The 23,647-nt window shown below is 44.0% G+C and overlaps 1 protein-coding gene across 1 annotated transcript; it reads left to right on the top strand.

Annotated features, from left to right (window-relative positions):
* The first annotated feature begins 10,527 nt into the window (after window positions 1-10,527).
* Window positions 10,528-22,513, top strand: LOC109864695 (ubiquitin-conjugating enzyme E2 K). Its single transcript, XM_020452564.2, has 7 exons — window positions 10,528-10,971; window positions 18,727-18,820; window positions 19,042-19,100; window positions 19,258-19,340; window positions 19,453-19,552; window positions 21,249-21,377; window positions 21,547-22,513. Exons 1-7 carry the CDS (start codon window positions 10,909-10,911, stop codon window positions 21,619-21,621), a joined length of 603 nt encoding a protein of 200 aa, XP_020308153.1. The 5' UTR covers window positions 10,528-10,908; the 3' UTR covers window positions 21,622-22,513.
* The last annotated feature ends 1,134 nt before the right edge of the window (window positions 22,514-23,647 follow it).

Raw genomic sequence — 23,647 nt, 5'->3', positions numbered from 1 at the left:
ACTCATTCAAGGGGTTTTCTTTACTTTTACTATTTTCTACAATGTAGAATAACAGTGAAGACATCAAAACTATGAAATAACACATATGGAATCATGTAGTAACCGAAAAAGTGTTAAACAAATCAAAAGATGTTTTAGATTTTAGATTCTTCAAAGTAACCACCCTTTGCCTTGATGACAGCTGCCGCGCCTGCTCCCTCTCCCCCTCTCTGGCGCTCGAGGGCGCCAGGCTGCCCTTCATTACAGACACTTGTCATCATTGGACTCACCTGGACTCCTTCCCTTTGTTGATTGCCCCTTCTATAACTGTCTGCTCCCCCGTTTGATCTCTGTGTCAGCATTAATGTCATTATGTGTTCATGTCCAGACACTGTCCTGTCCTGTTCCATGTCCGTTGCTAATTAAATGTTCACTCCCTGTACCTGCTTCTCGTCTCCAGCGTCGATCCTTACAGAATGCTGACACCACTATACGAAGCATCAGGGAGGTTTGTGTTTTTTGTTTGGTGACGTCAGGTCCGGGTGCCGTCGCTGAGGGAACCGAGGGTGCCTCGGCTAGCTCGTTGGGCTTCCACACCTTAGCTGGCTGGAGAGGTCTTCTTGCCTCGGTGGGCTAGGTAGGCACCCACCCCACGTCATTGTTCTGCCGGCCCATCAGGCTCCCACGCCTCTGCTGGTTCGACGGGCTTCTCCGCCCCAGCCGGCTTGTCCAGCACCCATGCCTCGGCCGTCAGGCTCGCCCAGGTGGGACGCCAGGTGGCGCCCCTGGGGGGGTTTACTGTCACGCCTACTTCCGCTCTCCCTCTCTGGCGCTCGAGCGTACCAGACTGCCCTTCACTACGCACACCTGTCACCATCGTTACGCGGAGCAGTGCTCATTGGACTCACCTGGACTCATTCCCTTTGTTGATTGCTCCGTCTATAACTGTTTGCTCCCCCGTTTGTTCCCTGTGTCAGCATTAATGTCGTTATATGTTCATGTCCAGACGCTGTCCTGTCCTGTTCCATGTCCGTTGCTAATTAAATGTTCACTCCCTGTACCTGCTTCTTGTCTCCAGCGTTGATCCTTACAGACAGCTTTGCACACTCTTGGCATTCTCTCAACCAGCTTCACCTGGAATACTTTTCCGACAGTCTTGAAGGAGTTCCCACATACAGTGGGGCAAAAAAAGTATTTAGTCATCCACCAATTGTGCAAATTCTCCCACTTAAAAAGAGGAGAGAGGCCTGTAATTGTCATCATAGGTACACTTCAACTATGACAGACAAAATGAGAAAGAAAATTCCAGAAAATCACATTGTAGGATTTTTTATGAATTTATTTGCAAATTATGGTGGAAAATAAGTATTTGGTCACCTACAAACAAGCAAGATTTCTGGCTCTCACAGACCTGTAACTTCTTCTTTAAGAGGCTCCTCTGTCCTCCACTCATTACCTGTATTAATGGCACCTGTTTGTACTTGTTATCAGTACCAGGCTGGGAAGACTGAATCTGCAATAGGTAAGCAGCTTGGTTAGAAGAAATCAAATGTGGGAGCAATTATTAGGAAATGGAAGACATACAAGACCACTGATAATCTCCCTTGATCTGGGGCTCCACACAAGATCTCACCCCGTGGGGTCAAAATGATCACAAGAACGGTGAGCAAAAATCCCAGAACCACACGGGGGGACCTAGTGAATGACCTGCAGAGAGCTGGGACCAAAGTAACAAAGCCTACCATCAGTAACACACTACACCGCAAGGGACTCAAATCTTGCAGTGCCAGACGTGTCCTCCTGCTTAAGCCAGTACATGTCCAGGCCCGTCTGAAGTTTACTAGAGAGCATTTGGATGATCCAGAAGAAGATTGGGAGAATGGCATATGGTCAGATGAAACCAAAATATAACTTTTTGGTAAAAACTCAACTCGTCGTGTTTGGAGGACAAAGAATACTGAGTTGCATCCAAAGAACACCATACCTACTGGTGAAGCATGGGGGTGGAAACATCATGCTTTGGGGCTGTTTTTCTGCGAAGGGACCAGGACGACTGATCCGTGTAAAGGAAAGAATGAATGGGGCCATGTATCGTGAGATTTTGAGTGAAAACCTCCTTCCATCAGCAAGGGCATTGAAAATGAAATGTGGCTGGGTCTTTCAGCATGACAATGATCCCAAACCCACTGCCCGGGCAACGAAGGAGTGGCTTCGTAAGAAGCATTTCAAGGTCCTGGAGTGGCCTAGCCAGTCTCCAGATCTCAACCCCATAGAAAATCTTTGGAGGGAGTTGAAAGTCCATGTTGCCCAGCAACAGCCCCAAAACATCCCTGCTCTAGAGGAGATCTGCATGGAGGAATGGGCCAAAATACCAGCAACAGTGTGTGAAAAACTTGTGAAGACTTACAGAAAACGTTTGACCTCTGTCATTGCCAACAACGGATATATAACAAAGTATTGAGATAAACTTTTGTTATTGACCAAATACTTATTTTCCACCATAATTTGCAAATAAATTCATTAAAAGTCCTACAATGTGATTTTCTGTATTTTTTTTCTCATTTTGTCTGTCATAGTTGAAGTGTACCTATGATGAAAATTACAGACAACTCTCATCTTTTTAAGTGGGAGAATTGCACAATTGGTGGCGGACTAAATACTTTTTTGCCCCACTGTATGCTGAGAACTTGTTACCTGCTTTTCCTTCACTCTGCGGTCCAACTCATCCCAAACCTTCTCAATTGGGTTGAGGTTGGGTGATTGTGGAGGCCAGCTCATCTGATGCAGCACTCCATCATTCTCCTTCTTGGTCAAATAGCAGTTACACAACCTGGAGGTGTGTTGAGTCATTGTCCTGTTAAAAAAAAATGATAGTCCCACTAAGCGCAAGCCAGATGGGATGGCATATCTCTTCAGAATGCTGTGGTAGCCATGCTGGTTAAGTGTGCCTTGAATTCTAAAGAAATCACAGACAGTGTCACCAGCAAAGCACCCCCACACCATCACACCTCCTCCTCCATGCTTCACGGTGAGAACCACACGTGTGGAGATTATCTGTTCACCTACTCTGCGTCTCACAAAAACATGGCGGTTGGAACCAAAAATCTAAAATTGGGACTCAAAGGACAGATTTCCACCTGTCTAATATCCATTGCCTGGTTTCTTGGCCCAAGCAAGTCCCTTCTTCTTATTTGTGTCCTTTAGTAGTCGTTTCTTTGCAGCCATTCAACCATGAAGGCCTGATTCACGTAATCTCCTCTGAACAGTTGATGTTGAGATGTGTCTGTTACTTGAACTCTGTGAAGCATTTATTTGTGCTGCAATCTCTGAGGCTAGTACCTCTAATGAACTTATCCTCTGCAGCAGAGGTAACTCTGGGTCTTCCTTTCCTGTGGCGGTCCTCATGAGAGACAGTTTCATCATAGTGATTGATGGTTTTTGCGACTGCACTCAAAGTTTATGAAATTTTCCGCATTGACTGGCCTTCATTTTTTAAAGTAACGATGGACTGTTGTTTCTCTTTGCTTATTTGAGCTGTTCTTGCCGTATCTTCTGTATACCACCCCTACCTTGTCACAACACAACTGATTGGCTCAAACACATTCAGAAGGAAAGAAATTCTACAAATACTTTTAACAAGGAATACATGTTAATTGAAATGCATTCCAGGTGACTACCTCATGAAGATGGTTGAAAGAATGCCAAGAGTGTGCAAAGCTGTCATCAAGGCAAAGTGTGTCTACTTTGAAGAATCGCTAATTCTTTTTTGGTTCCTACATGATTCCATATGTGTTATTTCATAGTTTTGATGTATTCACTATTATTCTACAATGTAGAAAATAGTAAAAATAAAGAAAAACCCTTGAATGAGTGGGTGTGTCCAAACTTTTGACTGGTACTGTATATTATTAGTATATGTAAAGACAATGTTATATCAATAATAGACTGATGGTTGACCATATTATATGATATAATAATCACTTGTGAATGATGCCCAGCATAAGAAACTGCCTTCTTCTTGCGACTTTTTCGATTCATAGTCGCACACCTCATATAGCCTAGCCCATAGGCATATATGTTTTGATAAGGTTAGTATCACAACTGAAGTGGCCAAATAACTTCTTAAAATTAAGCACGTTAATCCGCTTTACAAGGGGTTAAGAGCCTAACCGGCATACATATGCAGTGCGTGAGTTTCAAGTTTGGGGAAGATAATTTTCACTATAAAAATGCACCTTTATAAAAAGGATTACATGCATAATTGCATTTACGGTCACTTTTGATAATGGTGTTGTCCACTAATGGAACATTCGTGCTTATATCCTACTGCCATGTACGCATTGCTGCGCTTATAATGTGAAGTAATAGCCTAATAGTTTATCAACATTTTAAGCTAAGCATTCTGATCTGTTCCGTCAGCCACATTGAGTAAATATATATATTTTTTATGCTGGTGGTTGTATTAATTTGGGATCTATTGCACCCCACAACTGTCCCAGACTATGTTTGGTATATTTATTTCTCACACAGAATAGAATAGGTCAACTTTTGTACTATGGAAGATAGTAGATTGACATAGGCTAGTGCTTTTGCTGTTTGTTAGGCCTACTCATCTTGTTGGCTGACGAAAAGTAAATGTGGACAGTTCTTCCAAGATCTTCAATATGCAACTCGGAAATGGACAAGGACATGCGCAGTGTAGTCCCTGATTTGTCTGTCTTCACTGGTAGCCTGTGAGAAAGACCCGATCACGTGATGGAGAGCCATGTGAGTGAGAGGGCTTCGGTTTGCGCAGCACTCAAGGAGAAGGGCACAACACAGCATTACGGGGCCGCAAAAGGCATGGTTTGTTTTAGGGTGCATTATGGCCACACAAAGGGGATGCCACCATGAAATTGTAGATATTATCAAGTGCTTGTCAAATTGTGAATGAGAGATTATTGAAGCCTGATCAAAAAAACAAAGCCTAGGAACAGTGGGTTAGCTGCCTTGTTCAGGGGCAGAGCGACAGATTTTTTACCGTGTCAGCTCGGGGATTCGATGTTGTAGTCCAACGCTCTAACCACGAGGCTACCTGCGCACTCCCTCAAATTGATTGGAGAAAATCTACTTTCTAAAAAATATACTATAAAATAATGCCACGGAATTCTTAGCAATTTTTTTCTGCTAAATGAACTAGTGTAGCCCACAGCCATTTGACACAGCCAGATCAGGACCTAACATAAGGACAACTCAGAGTATGCTACTCTTTTCTTCTGTAATAGACTAGATTTTCTTCATATCATGCTTCTTTAGACCTGTCTAAAATAAATAATGGATTTATTGGGAAGGTATAGGCTATATTACATGGATTTCTTAGACTTTCTAAAATGTAGATGTTTCAAAGGTCTGCGTCAATGGCTTGTAGGCTATGTGGAAGCCAGGAGATGCTAAAAGTGTTTATGATAATTAATGGTCAATTACCGTGAGACCAACAGTTATTTGCGTGACAATCACCGACTGACGAAATTTCATGACTGCCGCAGCCTACCATTTTGAGATTATAATTAGAATAGATTAATACAATATAAGGGCCCGCCCTGTTCTTTATTCACAATTGGTGATTGCATAATAATTATGCATCGTTCGCTTCACCTCTCTCATCAACTCACCCATTCTCCCAATCATACTTTACTTAATTTATTTAAACTGTTGTTAAATTGCTGAAATTACTTTCGGTTGAGTTTCGAGGCAATTATCAGGGTGGTTATCAACAGGACATGGCTCCTTCAACTAATCGTAGAAGGACCGGAGCAGGTTCTACTGTCTGGAGAAGAAACTACTCACAGGAAAAACATGAGCGAGCAAAACAGCGCCCCTTTGTCTTTACAAAGATATATGGTATGCCAGACAACATCAGATTCACGGGCTACACATACCGAAACAGAGGGTCGCTGTTTCGCTGGCTTGGATGATTTATCTAATATTGATTCGTCTTTGTCTCGCTCAAATAAATAATAAATATTTCATTCTTTTATTTGGATGGGCAAGGATGTATGGTAGGGCAGGCCAGGCCCCCAAAGGCCCGCCCATAACGCCAGTCTTGTTTTTAACATGCAATTGCATTTAGAACTGTTTCCCAATGAATGAGCTTGTAAAATCACATTTTATTCCAGCAGCAACCAGCTAAAGTGCGGCAGAATAAATCTCGCTCAAAATAGGCTCTGTATGCTGTGCCCATGAGATAGTTGTGTTGGATAAATAGATGCATGATGACTAATGAAAATACACACAGGCCAATTTAATTCCACTAAATTATGCAAATGAACCTATAGACCATATTGTTAATGATGGCGCCGGAGAGAATGCTGTCGTTTTACGTTCTCCAAACCAATTGTGCTATTGTGGGTTTTTTCTCCTTATTTGTTACTTATTTTGTACATAATGTTTCTGCCACAGTCTCTTATGACCGAAAAGAGCTTCTAGAAATCAGGACAGCGATTACTCACCTCATATTGAAAGACAATTTTTTCTTTAAGGAGTTGGACGGGAGGGATTTACTCCAGACACCCGACAAGGCCCTTATCCCTGTCATATATTGAGGATAAAGGTCGGGGTGCATTGTAAGGATCCGGCGGCGAATGGGTAATTTGCCTTTACCATCGGTCCTATTAGCCAAAGAACAATCATTAGATAATAAACGAGATGAACTACAAGCACATATATCCTACCAACGGGACACAGTCGTGGCTGAACAACGAAATTAATAACATACAGCAGGTGGGTTATAACCTGTATCGGCAGGATAGAACAGTAGCCTCTGGTAAGACAAGGGGTTGCGGTCTATGTATATTTGTAAACAACAACTGGTGCACGATATCTAAGGAAGTCTTAAGGTTTTGCTCGCCTGAGGTAAAGTATCTCATAATAAGCTGTACACCACACTATTTACCAAGAGAGTTTTCAACTATATTCTTCGTAGCAGTCTATTTACCACCACAGACCGATGCTGGCACTAAGACCGCACTCAATGAGCTGTATACGGCCATAAGCAAACAGGAAAACGCTCATCCAGAGGCGGCGCTCCATGTGGCCGGGGACTTTAATGCAAGGAAACTTAAATGCATTTTACCTCATTTCTACCAGCATGTTAAATGTGCAACCAGAGGGAAAAAAACTCTAGACCACCTTTACTCCACACACAGAGACGCATACAAAGCTCTCCCTTGCCCTGCATTTGGCAAATCTGACCATAATGATATCCTCCTGATTCATGCTTACAAGCAAAAACTAAAGCAGGAAGCACCAGTGACTCAGTCAATAAAAAAGTAGTCAGATGAAGCAGATGCTAATCTACAGGACTGTTTTGCTAGCACAGACTGGAATATGTTACGGGATTCTTCCGATGGAATTGAGGAGTACATCACATCAGTCACTGGCTTCATCAATAAGTGCATCCATGACGTAGTCTCCACAGTGACTGTATGTACATACCCCAACCAGAAGCCATGGATTACAGGCAACATCCGCACTGAGCTAAAGGGTAGAGCTGCCGCTTTCAAGGAGCGAGACTCTAACCCGGAAGCTTATAAGAAATCCCGCTATGCCCTCTGACGAACCATCAAGCAGGCAAAGCGTCAATACAGGACTAAGATCGAATCGTACTACACTGGATCCGACGCTCGTCGGATGTGACAGGGCTTGCAAACTAATACAGACTACAAAGGGAAGCACAGCTGCGAGCTGCCCAGTGACACGAGCCTACCAGACAAGCTAAATTACTTCTATGCTCGCTTCGAGGCAAGTTACACTGAAACATGCATGAGAGCATCAGCTGTTCCGGACGACTGGGTGATCACGCTCTCCGTAGCCAATGTGAGTAAGACCTTTTAAACAGGTCAACATTCGCAAGGCCAGACGGATTACCATAACGTGTACTCTGAGCATGCACTGACCAACTGGCAAGTATCTTCACTGACATTTTTAACCTCTCCCTGTCTGAGTCTATAATACCAATATGTTTCAAGCAGACCACTATAGTCCCTGTGCCCAAGAACACTAAGGTAACCTGCCTAAATGACTAGCGACCCGTAGCACTCACATCTGTAGCCATGAAGTGCTTTGGGCATGACCCACATCAACTCCATTATCCCAGAAACCCTATAACCACTCCAATTTGCATACCGCGCCAACAGATCCACTGATGATGCAATCTCTATTGCACTCCACACTGCCCTTTCACACCTGGACAAAAGGAACACCTATGTGAGAATGCTATTCATTGACTACAGCTCAGCTTTCAACACCATAGTGGCCTCAAATCTCATCACTAAGCTAAGGACCCTGGGACTAAACATCTCCCTCTGCAACTGGATCCTGGACTTCCTGAAAGGCCACCCCCAGGTGGTACGGGTAGGTAACAACACATCCGCCACGCTGATCCTCAACATGGGCGCCCCTCAGGGGTGCGTGCTCAGTCCCCTCCTGTTCATTCCTGACTGCATGGCCAAGCACGACTCCAACACTATCATTAAGTTTGCTGATGGTAGGCCTGATCACCGACAACAATGAGACAGCCTATAGGGAGGAGGTCAGAGACCTGGTCTTGTGGTGCCAGGACAACAACCTCTCCATCAACATGATCAAGACAAAGGAGATGATTGTGGACTACAGGAAAAGGCGGACCGAGCACGCATCCCATTCACATCGACGGGGCTGTAGTGGAGCAGGTTGAGAGCTTCAAGTTCCCTGGTGTCCGCATCACCAACAAACTATCATGGTCCAAGCAGACCAAGACAGTTGTGAAGAGGGCACGACAAAACCTATTCCCCCTCAGGAGACTGAAAAGTTTTGGCATGGGTGCTCAGATCCTCAAAAATGTATTCAGCTGCACCATTGAGAGCATCCTGACAGGTTGCATCACTGCCTGGTATGGCAACTGCTCTGCTTCCGACCACAAGGCACGACAGAGGGTAGTGCGCACGGCCCAGTACATCACTGGGGCCAAGCTTCCTGACATGCAGGACCTGGTGGTGTCAGAGGAAGGCCCTAAGAATTGTCAAAGATGCCAGCCACCCTAGTCATAGACTGTTCTCTCTGCTACCGCACGGGAAGTGGTGCCAGAGTGCCAAGTCTAGGTCCAAAAGGCTCAACTGCTTCTAACCCCAAGCCATAAGATTCCTGAACAGCTAATCAAATGGCTACCCAGACTATTTGCATCCCCTCCCCTTTTACACTGCTGCTATTCTGTTTATTATCTATGCATAGTCACTTTAACTCTACCTAAATGTACATATTACCACAATTACCTCAACTAACTGGTTCTCCTGCTCATTGACTCTGTACCGATACCCCCTGCATATAGCCTCGCTATTCTTATTTTATTGCTGCTCTTGAATTATTTGTTACTTTTATTTCTTATTTTTTACTTAACACGTAAGGGCTTGTAAGTAAGCATTTTACTGTTGTATTAGGTGCAATGGACATCTAACATTTGATTTGATTTGACCGATAAGGATGACCACAAATGTATTTCCATTGACTGGTATTTCCTTCAATGGGATTTTTTTTGTCTCTGTCATTTTGGCCTGCAACAGTTTTAATGATCTGCTTTTCCTTATTTATTTTTTTGCTTTTGCTAACATAAACCCTCCCACTGGTAAAACCCTGGTTGAAAAGACATGTCTCAGAGTGATTTGTAATAGACTGTTATAGGCCCAATTAAACAAGTAAACATTGGCTGTTGATTACATCACTTTTTTTTACATGGTGGGGTCCTGAATTTTTTTAATAAAAAGTTTGGAATCCCCCAGAGTAGAGGATGCATTAGTACCATTGTTTCACCACAGAGTCTAGTTTGTAACTTCGGTAATATGCAAAATGACTGACATATGATACATCATCTTGAGTTGATGTAATGTAATGTAATGATGTGGCATCTCCACATGAAACAGTTTTTCTAGGTAGAGGCAGTGAAAGACCATGAATACAAATAAGGAAAGGCTTTGTTATGACAGATTAATAGAATAACCTTTGACCTTGTTCTCATCCATCATAATCAAGACTGGGGTGTATTCATTACATCTTGCAACGGAACCCGTCTACGTTTAAGAACCAAACGGAAGAAAACAGAACAAAACTTTGAGGGACCTACCTGAATGTGTCCAATAGAAACTCTAATTTTCGTTGTAAAACGTTTCTAATTTGGAGTAAACTGTTTCTGTTAAAAAACTTTTTGCAATGCAACAAACTAAATGTTTTGCAACAGAATTGGCGTAATGAATACACCCCAGGGTTTATGAAGGTGTACAGTGGACCTTATAAGTGTCCCAGATACATACTATTCTATAGGTAGGTTCTGAATGTTGCATCATTGATGATAAGAAGTGAGGTCCAGGTAACAAGAAATATAATGTGCATTGTCATTATTTATTAATGAACGTTTACTTTGGACAACATAATCAAGCATATACAAGCAAATGTATGCCTGTTTTTAATTCTCCACTCATGCAAGTACGTCTACCAGTTATTGCAGACATAAGAAGCCCCTCTAAAATGTTATAATGACAGGGAGGGTATCAATGCTGTAGAAATCACATGACTCGCATTTCAGCTTGCATGTAGTTGGTATTAAAATGTTTCCAGGACCACCTTCTGTCCACTGCGTACATAGTGGCAATATTGGGAGAAAATACACATGTCCCTCGGCTCTTTTGTAACTAGCGTTATATTTTATGACTTCGGGGCTCGGTCACGTTCCAGTAGAACTTAGCAATTAGTGGCAGTAGCTAGCAGCTGTTATTATTGCTCCGATCCAAAAGTGACAGAGAACGAAAGTGCGAGGGGACCTGCGAATTAGCTGGGTTAGCTATCTAACTAGGAGGGCTGAAGCCAAGTAAGGCCTGTGACCGAGAGGATCGTGTTCCCTTCCGACAGAAACACGGCGAAATCATGGCCAACATCGCGGTTCAAAGGATAAAACGGGAATTTAAAGAGGTTCTCAAAAGCGAGGAGGTTGGTGATTTATTTTCTTCCGTCGACCGTGAATGTAACGCTAGGTAGCTAGCAACGTTAGCAGAGTTCGTGTCAAACACGATTATTGCCTGTTGTTGGAAAGTAGTGTTTTGTTAGCTAACAGCTAGATAGCGGTACCAGTTGTTAACAAAAGCGAAGGACAAGGCGCTAGCTGGCTCGCAAGCGAAGGAAAATGTGACTTGCTTTTTTCTAACTACGTTATCGTTAGTTATGGCTGCTAGCCTACAGGAAACCCCCCGCCTGGATGCCAGCTACTACTATACAGATAGCTTTTCTAGCGAAGGTAGCAACCTAGTTAGGCCAGGGGTAGTGAAATAAGCCACGCAAATACGCTCACCCTGGCTTGATATGATTACAGAGGCGAAGACGTTAGATGTCTGGTTATTTAGCCAACAAGCTAGCTAAAAAGTATATTTGCCACACACCGCTAACGATATGTTACCACCAATGAATGTTACATACATAATTGGTTACTACCAGGGTGCAACTTCTGCCGCAGAGGGTTCGTTCGAAATCTAACGTTAGTGTGACATTTTCTACGTGTTGTTGCAGGCTAGGTTGAAGAGAAATCATCATAAAATATTAGAAATGCATCAAAACACTTTGAAAAAAAAACTGGAAACGAATATTAGGGTTTTAGGGGACACAATGTAACTTTGGTTCAGGTGTTATACTTTGCATTTCATGTTATAGATGCTTCTCCCAGAAACACAGAACACTTTATTTCATGAGGATAGGATTTACCATACATGTAGCTGAGCGGTCTTATTTTCAAGTTATTGAAAAAGGTCTCGGGACAGGTCCATGTTAATCCCTAGTCGATAAAGGCATCAAATTACCTGTCTGGATTCTTAAATTCAACATGTTTTGTCCAATATCTCAAGATAGGGTGGTCATATTGTTATGACGTCTTTTCATTTCAAATGCTATATTATGTAAATGTGGGAGTATGGAGTACATAATTACAATAATGTATTTTTATGCAAAACAGAGTTTGTAACAATTTTAACAAATGTATGAAATTAGAATACCACTTTTTATACTACTTTATGCCAATTAGATACTTACTACACCCCCCCCCCCCCCCCCCCCCACACACACACACTCACACAGCCTAACACAGATGAACACTTCTCACCTAAGTCTGAACTGTAACACAGAAGGTTCCTAGTTGGATAACATAGTTTACTTCTACGGTAGGCCTACATCCGAGTTGGGTTACATTGTAATGTTATTTTTGGTGTTGATGAGTTACTCTGGTGATGGGAGGATAAACTGCAGCAAATAGTTAGCCTAAGCACAGAACAGAGTGAGCTGCATGCAAGAACCAGCTGCCCAAAAGACAAGATGGGACATATTTTCAATTCACTGGTATTTAGCTATGTTTTTATTGATTGTAGGGCTGTAGCCACTGCATTCTGGTAGTTTTTACTTGAAAGAATAAAACCATTAATCACAAAATTTGCCACTGGCACAATACAGCCAATGACGCGCAGTGCTGCCGCTCTTCTGGCTCGTTGTCTCGGCGAACGGCGTAAGGCCCTCCCCATACAGCTAGCACCATCTGAACAAAAATATGAACGCAACAGATGCGTTGGAGGTGGCTTATGGTAGAGAAATGAACATCAAATTCTTTGGCAACAGCTCTGGTGGACATTTCCTGCAGTCAGAACGCTCTCTACAAAACTTGAGACATCTGTGGCATTGTGTTGTGACAATCCTGCACAATTTAGAATTTTCCTTTGTCACCAGCACAAAGTGCACCTGTGTAATGATCATGCTGTTTAATCATGTTCTTGATATGCCAAACCTGTCAGGTGGATGGATTATCTTGGCAAAGGAGAAATGCTCACTAACAGAGATGTAAACAAATTGTGCACAATTTGAGACATAACCTTTTTGTGTGTATGGAAAATCTCTGGGATATTTTATTTCAGCTCATGAAACATGGGACCAACACTTTACATGTTGCTTGTATATTTTGTTCAGTGTAGTTCAGTCAAGACGTCCGTTGACCGTGAAACACCCTCAGGACTTTCCCATAGCTCTTGGCAATACAATGTCACATCGTTCTTACTCTAGGTTGACGAATACCCATCGCAATTATAAACACAACGATTTGTGGGGTTTCACTAGAAGGGTTGGCCCAGAGATTTGAATGTTCATGGCACAGTATTGGGACATTGTTTTCAAACGATTTATGTATTTTGACGACCACATAATTTACATTTTGGGTGCGTTCGTAAATTCGCACTGGCTATCTACTCTGATTTCAGAGCACTCTTGTCTGAGTGTGCCAGAGCGCAGAATAGCTGAGGAATTTACCAACGTTTTAACAGCCGTTGAATATGGCTGGTGTCAGTAAACGTCACCAAAAAAAGCTCAATTAAATTGTTGCCAGCAGCACACTTACAGTCACCAATGCTCTGGATAACATAAAAACAGCATAATCAGCTCTGCTAGGTCAAGTAAAATGGTCAGTGAGGTGATCTCGTGTTTGTCTGGAGGTAGCTAGCGAACGTTAGCCGGTTAGCTTGGATGCTTGACTACCGTTGTGAGGTCAGACTGCTCGGATGTACCCTACTCCTCAGCCAGAACGTCCAGTGTGCGCTCCGAGAGTGAAATCCTCTGAATTTACTAATGGACAACCTGACAGCGCACTCTGGCACTCCAGATTGAATTTACAAACACACCTTTAGTGGAAACAGATTTGTTTACTGCAGTATTTTGTAGAATTATTGCATTGCGTCCATTGTCCAAATAATTTCAACATTTTATATTTAGTTGTGCAGAAATGATTTGTCTTCTATAAGTTAAGAAATATTGCCTAGTGTCTTGTCATTCTGTTATCAAAAACCCACATCTTTAAGATATTTTCTACTTTCTCTCCCTCATGAGGGAGGATAATGAAACTTCACAGAAATAACAAGTAAAGTTAGACCTCCCAATTTAGTTTTTTTTACAAATACAAATGTGGTTTATGATTTATGAAGTAATTCAAATGCATTATTCTGTTACCAAATCGGTAACAGAATGACAAAAAAAATCTGTTAACCGAATGACTGCAACTGAATCGGAGACAATGGAAGTTCATAGTCACAAACCAAAGGAGGTTGGTGACTCCTTAATTGGGTAGAACGGGCTTGTGGTAACGGCTGGAATGGTATCAAATGTAAACATATGGTTTCCATGTGTTTGATTCCATTCCCATTCGCTCTGTTCCAGCCATTATTATGAGCCATCCTACCCTCGGCAGCCTCCACTGCCGCAAACCCAGTAGTGTAGTGCTATCTTATTTAGGTGATGGAGCGCAATTTTTGTTTATGGCGTTCTTTCCTTTTATACCGACAGATGTAACCTATTGAATAGCCTATCATTAAAGAATATGCATAAAATGCATCCTCCAATTGCAAACTGCCTATGCCCACACATAGATTGTCTCTATTTTATATTTTGAATAGCCTCCAATACCAAGTTAGGCATAGGCTACCTAATTTCAAAATAGGCCGTCACTGTCAATCGCGAAAGATAATTCTTCACGTTTTACTGGTGAAACGTCAACTGCATCTGCGTGCCAATCTATTTGATTGATATCTCTGTTTCATGGGAATATGCATTTAGATGCTCTTGAATTACTGTTTCATGAGCGGATTAGAGCAGATGCGTTTTCTTGCATTTTGTTTCAGTCGAAGCATGTATTCCACCTAGTGGCGCGCTCGGTTGAGTTTTGGCGCACACAAGACAAATGGACTATGCTGCTTCAGCTGACCGTCGTAAAATCTCATTAGAAATGAGGTGTTTTTGGTGTAACAGGAACGTTCTAGGCCTGATACGCTATTATAGTCGGTTCTGTTATGTAAAATGCAAATTAATCATTGATCTTGCGAGACATTGATTCAGCTTTTGTCTAACTTTACTAAACGAGCACCATGGTGAGAAGTGATGACCTATTTGTAATAATACGTGATGAGTAGGACTATTAAGCATCGTGTTTATTTGAAGCGGTTGGTGCTGAAAGGACGGCACCAGTGAACGAGTGTGACCCGGCTCTACGTATTTTACCCGGCTCTATGGATGTTACTCACTGATGCCACCCATGGTTCGAGGGGAATAACGCAGCCCAAGAGTTAACACCCACACAGGAACTTTATTTAAACACACTGAGGAAGATGAACATGGGCTGCACACTGCATGACACTACAAAAGTATGTGGACACCCTCTCGGTGAACATCTCATTTAAAATCATGGGCATTCTGCTATATGGGCTGCTATAACAGCCTCCACTCTTCTGGGAAGGCTTTCCACTAGATGTTTGAACATTTCTGTGGGGACTTGCTTTCTTTCAGCCACGAGCATTAGTGGGGTCGGGCACTGATGTTGGACGATTAGGCCTGGCTTGCAGTCGGTGTTCCAATTCATCTCCAAGGTGTTCGAAGGAGTTGAGGTCAGGGCTCTGTGCAGGCTAGTCAAGTTCTTCCACACCGATCTCAACAAACCATTTCTGTATGGACCTTGCTTTGTGCATGGGGACACAGGAAAGGGCCTTCCCCAAACTGTTGCCACAAAGTTGGAAGCACAGGATCATCTAGAATGTAATTGTATGCTGTACCGTTAAGATTTCCCTTCCCTGGAACTAAGGGGTCTCCCCCGAACCATGAAAAACAGCCCTAGACCATTATTCCTCCTCCACCAAACTTTATAGTTGGCACTATGCATTTGGGCAGGTAGCGCTCACCTAGCATCAGCCAAACCCAGATTTGTCCGTCAGACTGCCAGATGGTGAAGCGTGATTCATCACTCCAGAGAATGCATTTCCACTGCTCCAAAGTCCAATGGTGGCAAGCTTTACGCCACAACAGTTGAAACTTGGTATTGCGCACAGTGATCTTAGGCTTGTGTGTGGCTGCTCGGCCATAGAAACCCATTTCATGAAGCTCCCAACGAACAGTTGTGCTGACGTTGTTTCCAGAGGCAGTTTTGGAACTCTGTAGTGAGTGTTTCAACTGAGGACAGACCATTTTTACACGCTTCAGCACTCGGTGGTTCCGTTCTGTGAGCTTGTGTGACCTACCACTTCGCGGCTGAGCTGTTGTTGCTCCTAGATGTTTCCACTTCACAATAACAGCACTTACACTTGACCGGGGCAGCTTAAGCAGGGAAGAAATTTGATGAACTGACTTGTTGGAAAGGTGGCATCCTATGACTGTGCTACATTGAAAGACACTGAGCTCTTTAATAAGTGGGGCCCCACAGAGGCAGGCCAGGATGTCCCCTGTGTCCATGGCCCGGTAGGTGAGCAGGCTCAGCAACACCCCAACTGAGGCAGGCCAACCCCCAGCAGCGGAGAGCAGGCATGGCAGTGGTTCCTCCAGAGGCAGGCTTTGCCCCAGAGGTGGACCCAGGGCAAGCCCCAGAGAAGGTCCCACCGTTAGACCCAGAGTCCAGGCCAATACTGGTGAGTCAAAGGCAGATGGTGGATCAGCTCAGACCCCAGGAGCAGGAATAGGTAGTGCCCCTGGGACATGACACTGGGGGGTGAAGTCTGGGTGGTCTGCCCTGATGAGGTCTGTTGTGTCCCCCACAGTTGAGGGTTGAGTCCAGCAGGACCTGGACTGGAGCTGGGTCAGGTGGTGCACGCTTGGGACCCAGGGCTGTGGCTGGGTCAGGTAAAGCTGTACTATCAGTAGCTGGTGACACCAGTGTGGCTGTGTTCCCCCCCCCCCATGGTCACAGGTCATGGCCTGGTCATCGGCGGTAGCAGCAGACCGGTGCTGCTGGAGGGTCCTCTACTGCAGGGACAGCGTGACGGGTGGGCAGACAGGCTCGCCGTGTAGCTTTGACAGGTGATGATCTGGCGGCGGTGAGGAATAGGGTCCAGCCAGCGACAGAGGCTCAGTACCGTTCGGCGATGCTGCTGGAATCACATAGGAGAGGGTTCCCCCAGATTCCACAGCAGTGGAGGGGGGAATCGGGAATGACATCTGTTGTGGGCTCAGTCTCTGTAGCAGGCAACTCCTGAGGACCGGCGGGGGCCGAGGACATGACGTGTCCCTGCCCAGTCTCAGTCGCAGCCGTGCCTGACAACGGTGCCAGGACCGGAGAAGCAATATAGTCACACCCGATGGTCACAGTCACACCTGGCAACGGTGCCGGGGGCCGAAGAGACAAATTCCTGCTGCTGTCCTTCATTTGACTGTCCGATGTTCTCTACTGCAACCTGTTGGAGAGGGCTCCCCTGACAGGATGAACCCTGGGATCTGGTCTTCTGTTGCATAATGTTCTGTTCAATACGGGCGAAACTGTCCTCCCTATGACGTATGCAGCCATGTCCACTGCACTGCAACTCCCTGGTACTCCCAATGTAGAATAATAAGTCACACGCTGGGTTGTTAGGGAGACTTGGTGCTGAGTTGTATCCCAGAGGTGGAGGAGAAGGGGCCATAGGGTCCATGCTGCACCACATGGGAGAAGTTCACTGGATACCCCAGAGTCATACTTCACTTGTGGTGTTGAAGGGTAGCTCTGCCATTCGGCTTGTTCAGGAACAAACAACAATTTGCAGTATAGCCTTATAGGCCTATGACCACATGCTATAGCCTAATGTAAACGCAAATACATATAGCTGAATAATTGCACTGTTTGCAAGGAGAGCTTTAGTTGCGAGTAGGCATTTCATTGTATTGTGTAGCTTACACTACGCTGGAACATAAATAAACGTTGATTTGATTAGCTGGAACACCTTACGGTTTACCCTATTACGGAATAGAATCATGTATTTGCATATATTAAGCATGCTATCACATCTATTGATCATAACAATGTGAAATTCATTTTAAAACAGCCAATTGATTGTTTATCAGGCTGTTGGTGTGGTGTATTCATGCATCGTAATAAACTATAACCTAAATGCATTTATTTTACATTTCCAGTCGCCCACCCTGACATAACAAGCTAGAACGGACCCTGCGTCTCAACCAATAGCCAATATAGTGTAAATATCCCAAGCATGGTTACAGCAACTTCCAGAGTGGGTCAGGCTTGCTTGGGCTTTGCGGTGTCTACTGGTTTGGGTGTCCTCGGCAGTCCCTGTAACCGAGTGGTCACACACAGTTCTGGCTTCCACAGCTTAATAGTGTTGCACGGTATACTGAAACTTGGGTACTTTTTTTTGATACTATGATTTTGTTTAAAGACGTTTCTGTTCTAAATTGTATTGTGTCTCGCGGATCAAGCCTGTCTATCAGCACAGCCGACCCTTTATTTTAGCGCACCGTGCCTGGTCCACTTACTCATTGCTATCCTGCACTGGGAGTCTGGGATACATTATGTTAGCTCCCCACTCATGCTGCACAGAAGTTAACACACTTGAATAATGCGACACGGCATGTGGAAATGTTCATAACTGTTTGCAAAATAATGTCCCTACAGACTAGAGCACTTTACGATGCAAGAAGATACCGGTAGCTTTTGGCCCTTTCGGATATCATATCAGAATCTATGGCACAAGTCACTACTTTCAAACGTCTCATAATGTTGCTTGTTATCAAGGTATCTGTCATACTCAAGTGCAAGGAGACCGATCATGTGAAAGTATTAGTTCTCACTTCCGTGAGAATGTCTGTGTTGAGAGGAAGTTGGGATGAGGTACCCTCTGACGGATACCCCTCCTTTCCTTACACCCTGGCCCATGCTCTGTGACAGAACTAACTTTTGACTTCTCTTCTCACTGACAGACGAGTAAAAACCAGATAAAAGTGGACCTGGTGGATGAGAACTTCACAGAGCTGAAGGGGGAGATCGCAGGGCCACCTGATACACCGTATGAAGGTGAGAGGCCCAGGGGAGTTTACTGTCGTCTATTCAGACAGACCTAACAGCTTTACCTGGGACAAGCTGGCCTAGGTTTACTTGAGGGCTGAGGCAGATTACCTAATTTACCACAATAGGTTTCAAAGCACTTTTTTACCTCGAGTGAGTGTGGTTCATGTCATGCAAAAGGATACAGATTTCTTGCTGTGATTAATTATTTCCCCAAAAAATGTTTTCAGGTGGTAGATATCAACTAGAAATAAAAATTCCAGAAACATATCCCTTCAATCCACCAAAGGTAGGTAGGTGTAGGTAGGTGTGTGTGTGTGTGTGTGTGTGTCAAACATATTCTGATGTTTGTCATTCAGTTGTGGATTTTGTCAACATTGACCTGTGCCAGGGTGAAGTCCTTGCTAATTAATTAGCTTGTTTATGTGCTTCCTGTGGCCCCCCAGGTACGATTTATCACGAAGATTTGGCATCCCAACATCAGCTCAGTCACAGGTGCAATATGTCTGGACATCCTCAAAGACCAGTGGTGAGCCACTTTATTTCAACACTCTAAAATGCAATTTTATTTTCATTGTCATGTTTTGGTTAATGCTGATCCCAGGTCTTACTACTCTGTGTTCCCTCTGTGTGTCTGACAGGGCGGCAGCTATGACGCTGAGGACAGTGTTGCTGTCACTACAGGCCTTACTGGCAGCTGCAGAACCAGACGACCCACAGGACGCTGTGGTGGCCAATCAAGTGAGAGGAACACTGTGTGCATGTGTGGGAGAGGGAGATCATGCATAAGTATGCCTGGAATGTCTTTTGCAGATTTTGTAATGTGTTTTTTTTTAGACTTGCTCTGTCTCCTCAACGGTTTATTCTGCAATGGGTTGGTCAAAACAAGCATTGTGATTGGTTGAGACGTGTTCTAAGCCAGCCATACTAAAAAACCTGTTCAGCACGGGTAAGCCTATGATGCAAAAATGGGCATCTTGTGTTCTGATCCATCTGAGAAATCCCTGCTCCATCCGCTGTCCCATCAGCCCAGACAGCCATATTCGTTAAGTTGATCTCCACTGTAAAACGCATCTAGACATGATTTGCTTCTAGCTTAACATTTGGTTTGCAACAAGTGGGGTTTGTGCCAACGTTGCTGTCTGTCTCTCGGCATTTGCAACATTGTTATGATATTGAAATTCGATCTCCGCTGTCCTATTGAGAATTAGTGTCAGGACGAAACGGACATCTTTTCTCAGCCAGTCGAAATCATGAATCAGCATAATCCTCAAATGCTGATTTCTCACAGTGCATTCTGAAAGTATTCAGACCCCTTTTTCCACATTTTGTTACCTTACAGCCTTATTCTCACCTCATCAATCTACACACACTACCCCATAATGACAAAGAAAAAACAGCTTTTTTGATTTTCTTTGCAAATTGATAAAAAAATAAAAAATGAAATATCACATTTTATAAGTATTCTGACCCTTTACGCAGTACTTTGTTGAAGCACCTTTGGCAGCGATTACAGCCTTGAGTCTTCTTGGGAATGACGCTACAAGCTTGGCACACCTGTATTTGGGGGGGGGGGGGGGGGGTTCTCTCATTCTTCTCTGCAGATCCTCTATTTTCAGTCCGGGCTCTGGCTGGGCCACTAGAGGATATTCAGAGACTTGTCCTGAAACCACTCCTCCATTGTCTTGTCTCTGTGCTTTGGGTCATTGTCCTGTTGAAAGGTAAACCTTTGCCCAAGTCTGAGGTCCTGAGCACTCTGGAGCAGGTTTTTATCAAGGATGCTTTGCTCCGTTCATCTTTCCCTCGATCCTGACTAGTCTCCCTCCCAGGCCCTGCCGCTGAAAAGCATCCCCACAGCATGATGCTGCCACCAACATGCTTCACTGTAGGGATGGTGCCAGGTTTCCTCCAGATGTGAAGCTTGGCATTCAGGCCAAGGAGTTGAGTCTTGGTTTCATCGGATCAGAGAATCTTGTTTTTCATGGTCAGAGTCTTTTACGTGCTTTTTGGCAAACTCCAAGTGGGCTGTCGTGTCTTTTACTGAGGGGTAGCTTCCGTCTGGTCACTCTAACCATAAAGGCCTTGCCGGCCAGCATGGCAACGGAACATTTAGAACCAACGACTGGGATATTGAACAGAGTTCATGACTGGGTCGCGTCTCTGGCAGCTTAACCGATAGAATGAACGGTCAGCTGGCTTGGCTAGTAACCATAGACGCATTGGGACTAGCCTATATTTTTGTTGAGGGATGATATAGTAGCTGATAAATAGGTTGATAACCCGTTGTAGAAAAGCAATTGTACACTCGCTTGTGCAAAACTAATTGCTAATAAAGTAGTTTTTAGCATGCCCTCTCGTGTACAATTGCTTTACTAAATTGTAGCCTAGTGATGTTTTGTATACTGCCAACTCAGTGTTGTGTGTTCTCACTCTTCAGTATAAGCAGAACCCAGAGATGTTCAAACAGACGGCCAGACTCTGGTCTCATGTGTATGCCGGCGCCCCCTCCTCCAGTCCAGAGTACACCCGCAAAATAGACAAACTCTGTGCCATGGGCTTCGACAAAGTGAGTGGGTCCCACATGACTAGCTCTAATGCTGTCTCAGCGGTCGATACCTTCATAACTCATTTACATTTTTATTATGGTTCACCAATGGATCTGTTTTGTTTGAATACTGTAGCATAGTTATGACTGTTATAAACGTCCTTCTCTACTCTTCGTCCCGTCTCCACAGAATGCAGTAATAGTGGCGTTGTCGTCGAAATCCTGGGACGTGGAGACTGCGACAGAGCTACTGCTCAGTAACTGAGTCTCAACAGCCCCCTGGTCCCAAATCACCCCCGACCCCATCTGACCCTCCATACACACCCTCTCCTTAAGTCTCCCTCCATCTGAAGCCTTCCTCTGACCCCTCACCTCCACACCTGTTGTATACCCCCTCTCAACCTCCTGGCACTTCTCCCCTTAGTCATAATCACCATCGTCTCTGCTCTGTACCATGCTCCAGCTTTCCTGCCATCTTCACATTGGCACTATACCCTTCCATTTCACATACCTCAATCAAATGACTTGAACCAAGTGCCCTTCCTCTGTGCGCATGCTGGACCCCATTCACACGCTGGCTTTGTCCAAACACTCTTCACTGGCATCCTATTTAACTATACAATCCTTTTACATCAGCTATGACCTTGAAGAAAGTAAGGAAGCAGTGTTAGATTGTTTGAACAGAGCCATTTTCTTAATCTCCTCCATCTCCACTCTTTTGGCACTTGCTAGGAAACATTACAGATTCCCCCCCCCCCCTTTTTTCCCCCTTGCAGTAGCCACATCCGTATCATGCCCATCATGTCACCTGTCTTAAGAGTTTTAACTTTCCAAACTCCCCCAGCCCACTCCATCAGCAGGTAGCCCCACCCCCCTCATGATTCATAATCATCACTTTCCTCCTCCCACTTTTTTATTTGGTTCTGGCCTCCTACAGGAAGACATTTGGATTCCCATTTTTAAAAAGAAAGAAAACAAAGCGGAAAGCACTCACCTCATTGTTCACCAATAACGCTCCTCAAGCAAATTGAGACTGGAAGTTTAAAAAAATGTAAAGGTTTGACAAATATGGCATCCACTGAATTATGCCAACAGAGGGGAAAAAACTGTCAAGAATTCATCTGTAAATAAAGCTATTAAAAGTCTGTGTAAATTAATCCAAAATGTGTGGAATGTGAATTATGTGCTTTTAAGAAGAGCTTGATTTTGTGTGTGCAATTTAGTAGTCTTCCCTGTGTGTGTGTGTGTGTGTGTGTAAACATCTAGGGTGAGAAGCAAAATGTATGATGCTGGGGAAACAAAGTCCAGTGAGAATTATATACTTGGGAAAAGTAGAACGGGCATATTCATCATAATAGAATTGTGTGCGTGTGCATGTAACAATGCTGCATACATATGCATATTTATTTCAATAAGTGTATTTGTATGCACTGCACCAAATGAATTAATAAATGGGTTCAACCTCTCGGTAAAGATGATTAAAATTCAACATGCTGCTGTATCAGCGCAGGAGCAAGATTGACGTATCAAACAATGGGCTCTCCGTTGCGAAAAAGCCGCAGAGCAGATTGTCTGCTTAGTCAGGCGAGAGTTATTAGTCAGAACACAACCAGATGGCAGGGTAGGTAGCATGTGTCTGAGCCAGCCTCGCCAACAAGTCCATCTTTTATCACAGGAGTGGACCTGGCAGAGCTCTCTTATACCCATATGGCAGCCTGCGTGCCTGCACTGGGAAGAATGCCCCTACACGCTTGTATCAGTCTGTGTCCCTGGGAGTAGTCTATACTGTGCGTACGTAGACCTACACTCTTAGAAAAAAGGTGCTAAGGGTTCTTCGGTTTGTCCCTTTAAGGGAACCCTTTCTGGTGCTAGGTAGAACACTTTGCAAAGGGATCTACCTAGAACCCTCTGAATGGTTCTACCAGCCGTACCTGTATTTTTATTATATATATTTTTACAGTACATTACATATATAATAAGGATTTTCTTTCAGGGCCTACATTACTTAAACTAACTCAGTGGTCAGAAATTCCTGGTTTACATTAGGCCTGCAAGTCACATGCTGGCTTGCAAAGTGATGTGTAATTCTAATTGGAATCCAGCCAGAGTGAGGATATCCAACAAAAGCGGAGGTGTATAAAGATGCCTCCATTCACCACAAATGCCTTCTTTACCAGGTGTACCGTATTGTACATTGCTCTCTGTTACTCTTTTGTATCGTCATTAGCACAGAATACACAATCCCAATTTAAACTCCAAGACGCAAGAAATCTGAAAAAACTCAAAAAGTA

This window comes from Oncorhynchus kisutch, linkage group LG19, assembly GCF_002021735.2.
Source record: "Oncorhynchus kisutch isolate 150728-3 linkage group LG19, Okis_V2, whole genome shotgun sequence".
Lineage (NCBI taxonomy): Eukaryota > Metazoa > Chordata > Actinopteri > Salmoniformes > Salmonidae > Oncorhynchus > Oncorhynchus kisutch.
Note: the sequence above shows the minus strand (reverse complement) of the source record. Positions and strands in the feature narration are given on the sequence as shown.

What these genes read in the sequence shown, in the direction of transcription:
- LOC109864695 (XM_020452564.2), top strand. Translation starts at nt 10,909, where the DNA reads ATGGCCAACATCGCGGTTCAAAGGATAAAACGGGAATTTAAAGAGGTT. An exon ending in AGGTTCTCAAAAGCGAGGAG is followed by an intron (nt 10,972 to 18,726) that starts GTTGGTGATTTA and finishes TCTCACTGACAG; the next exon opens with ACGAGTAAAAACCAGATAAA. An exon ending in ACCTGATACACCGTATGAAG is followed by an intron (nt 18,821 to 19,041) that starts GTGAGAGGCCCA and finishes AAATGTTTTCAG; the next exon opens with GTGGTAGATATCAACTAGAA.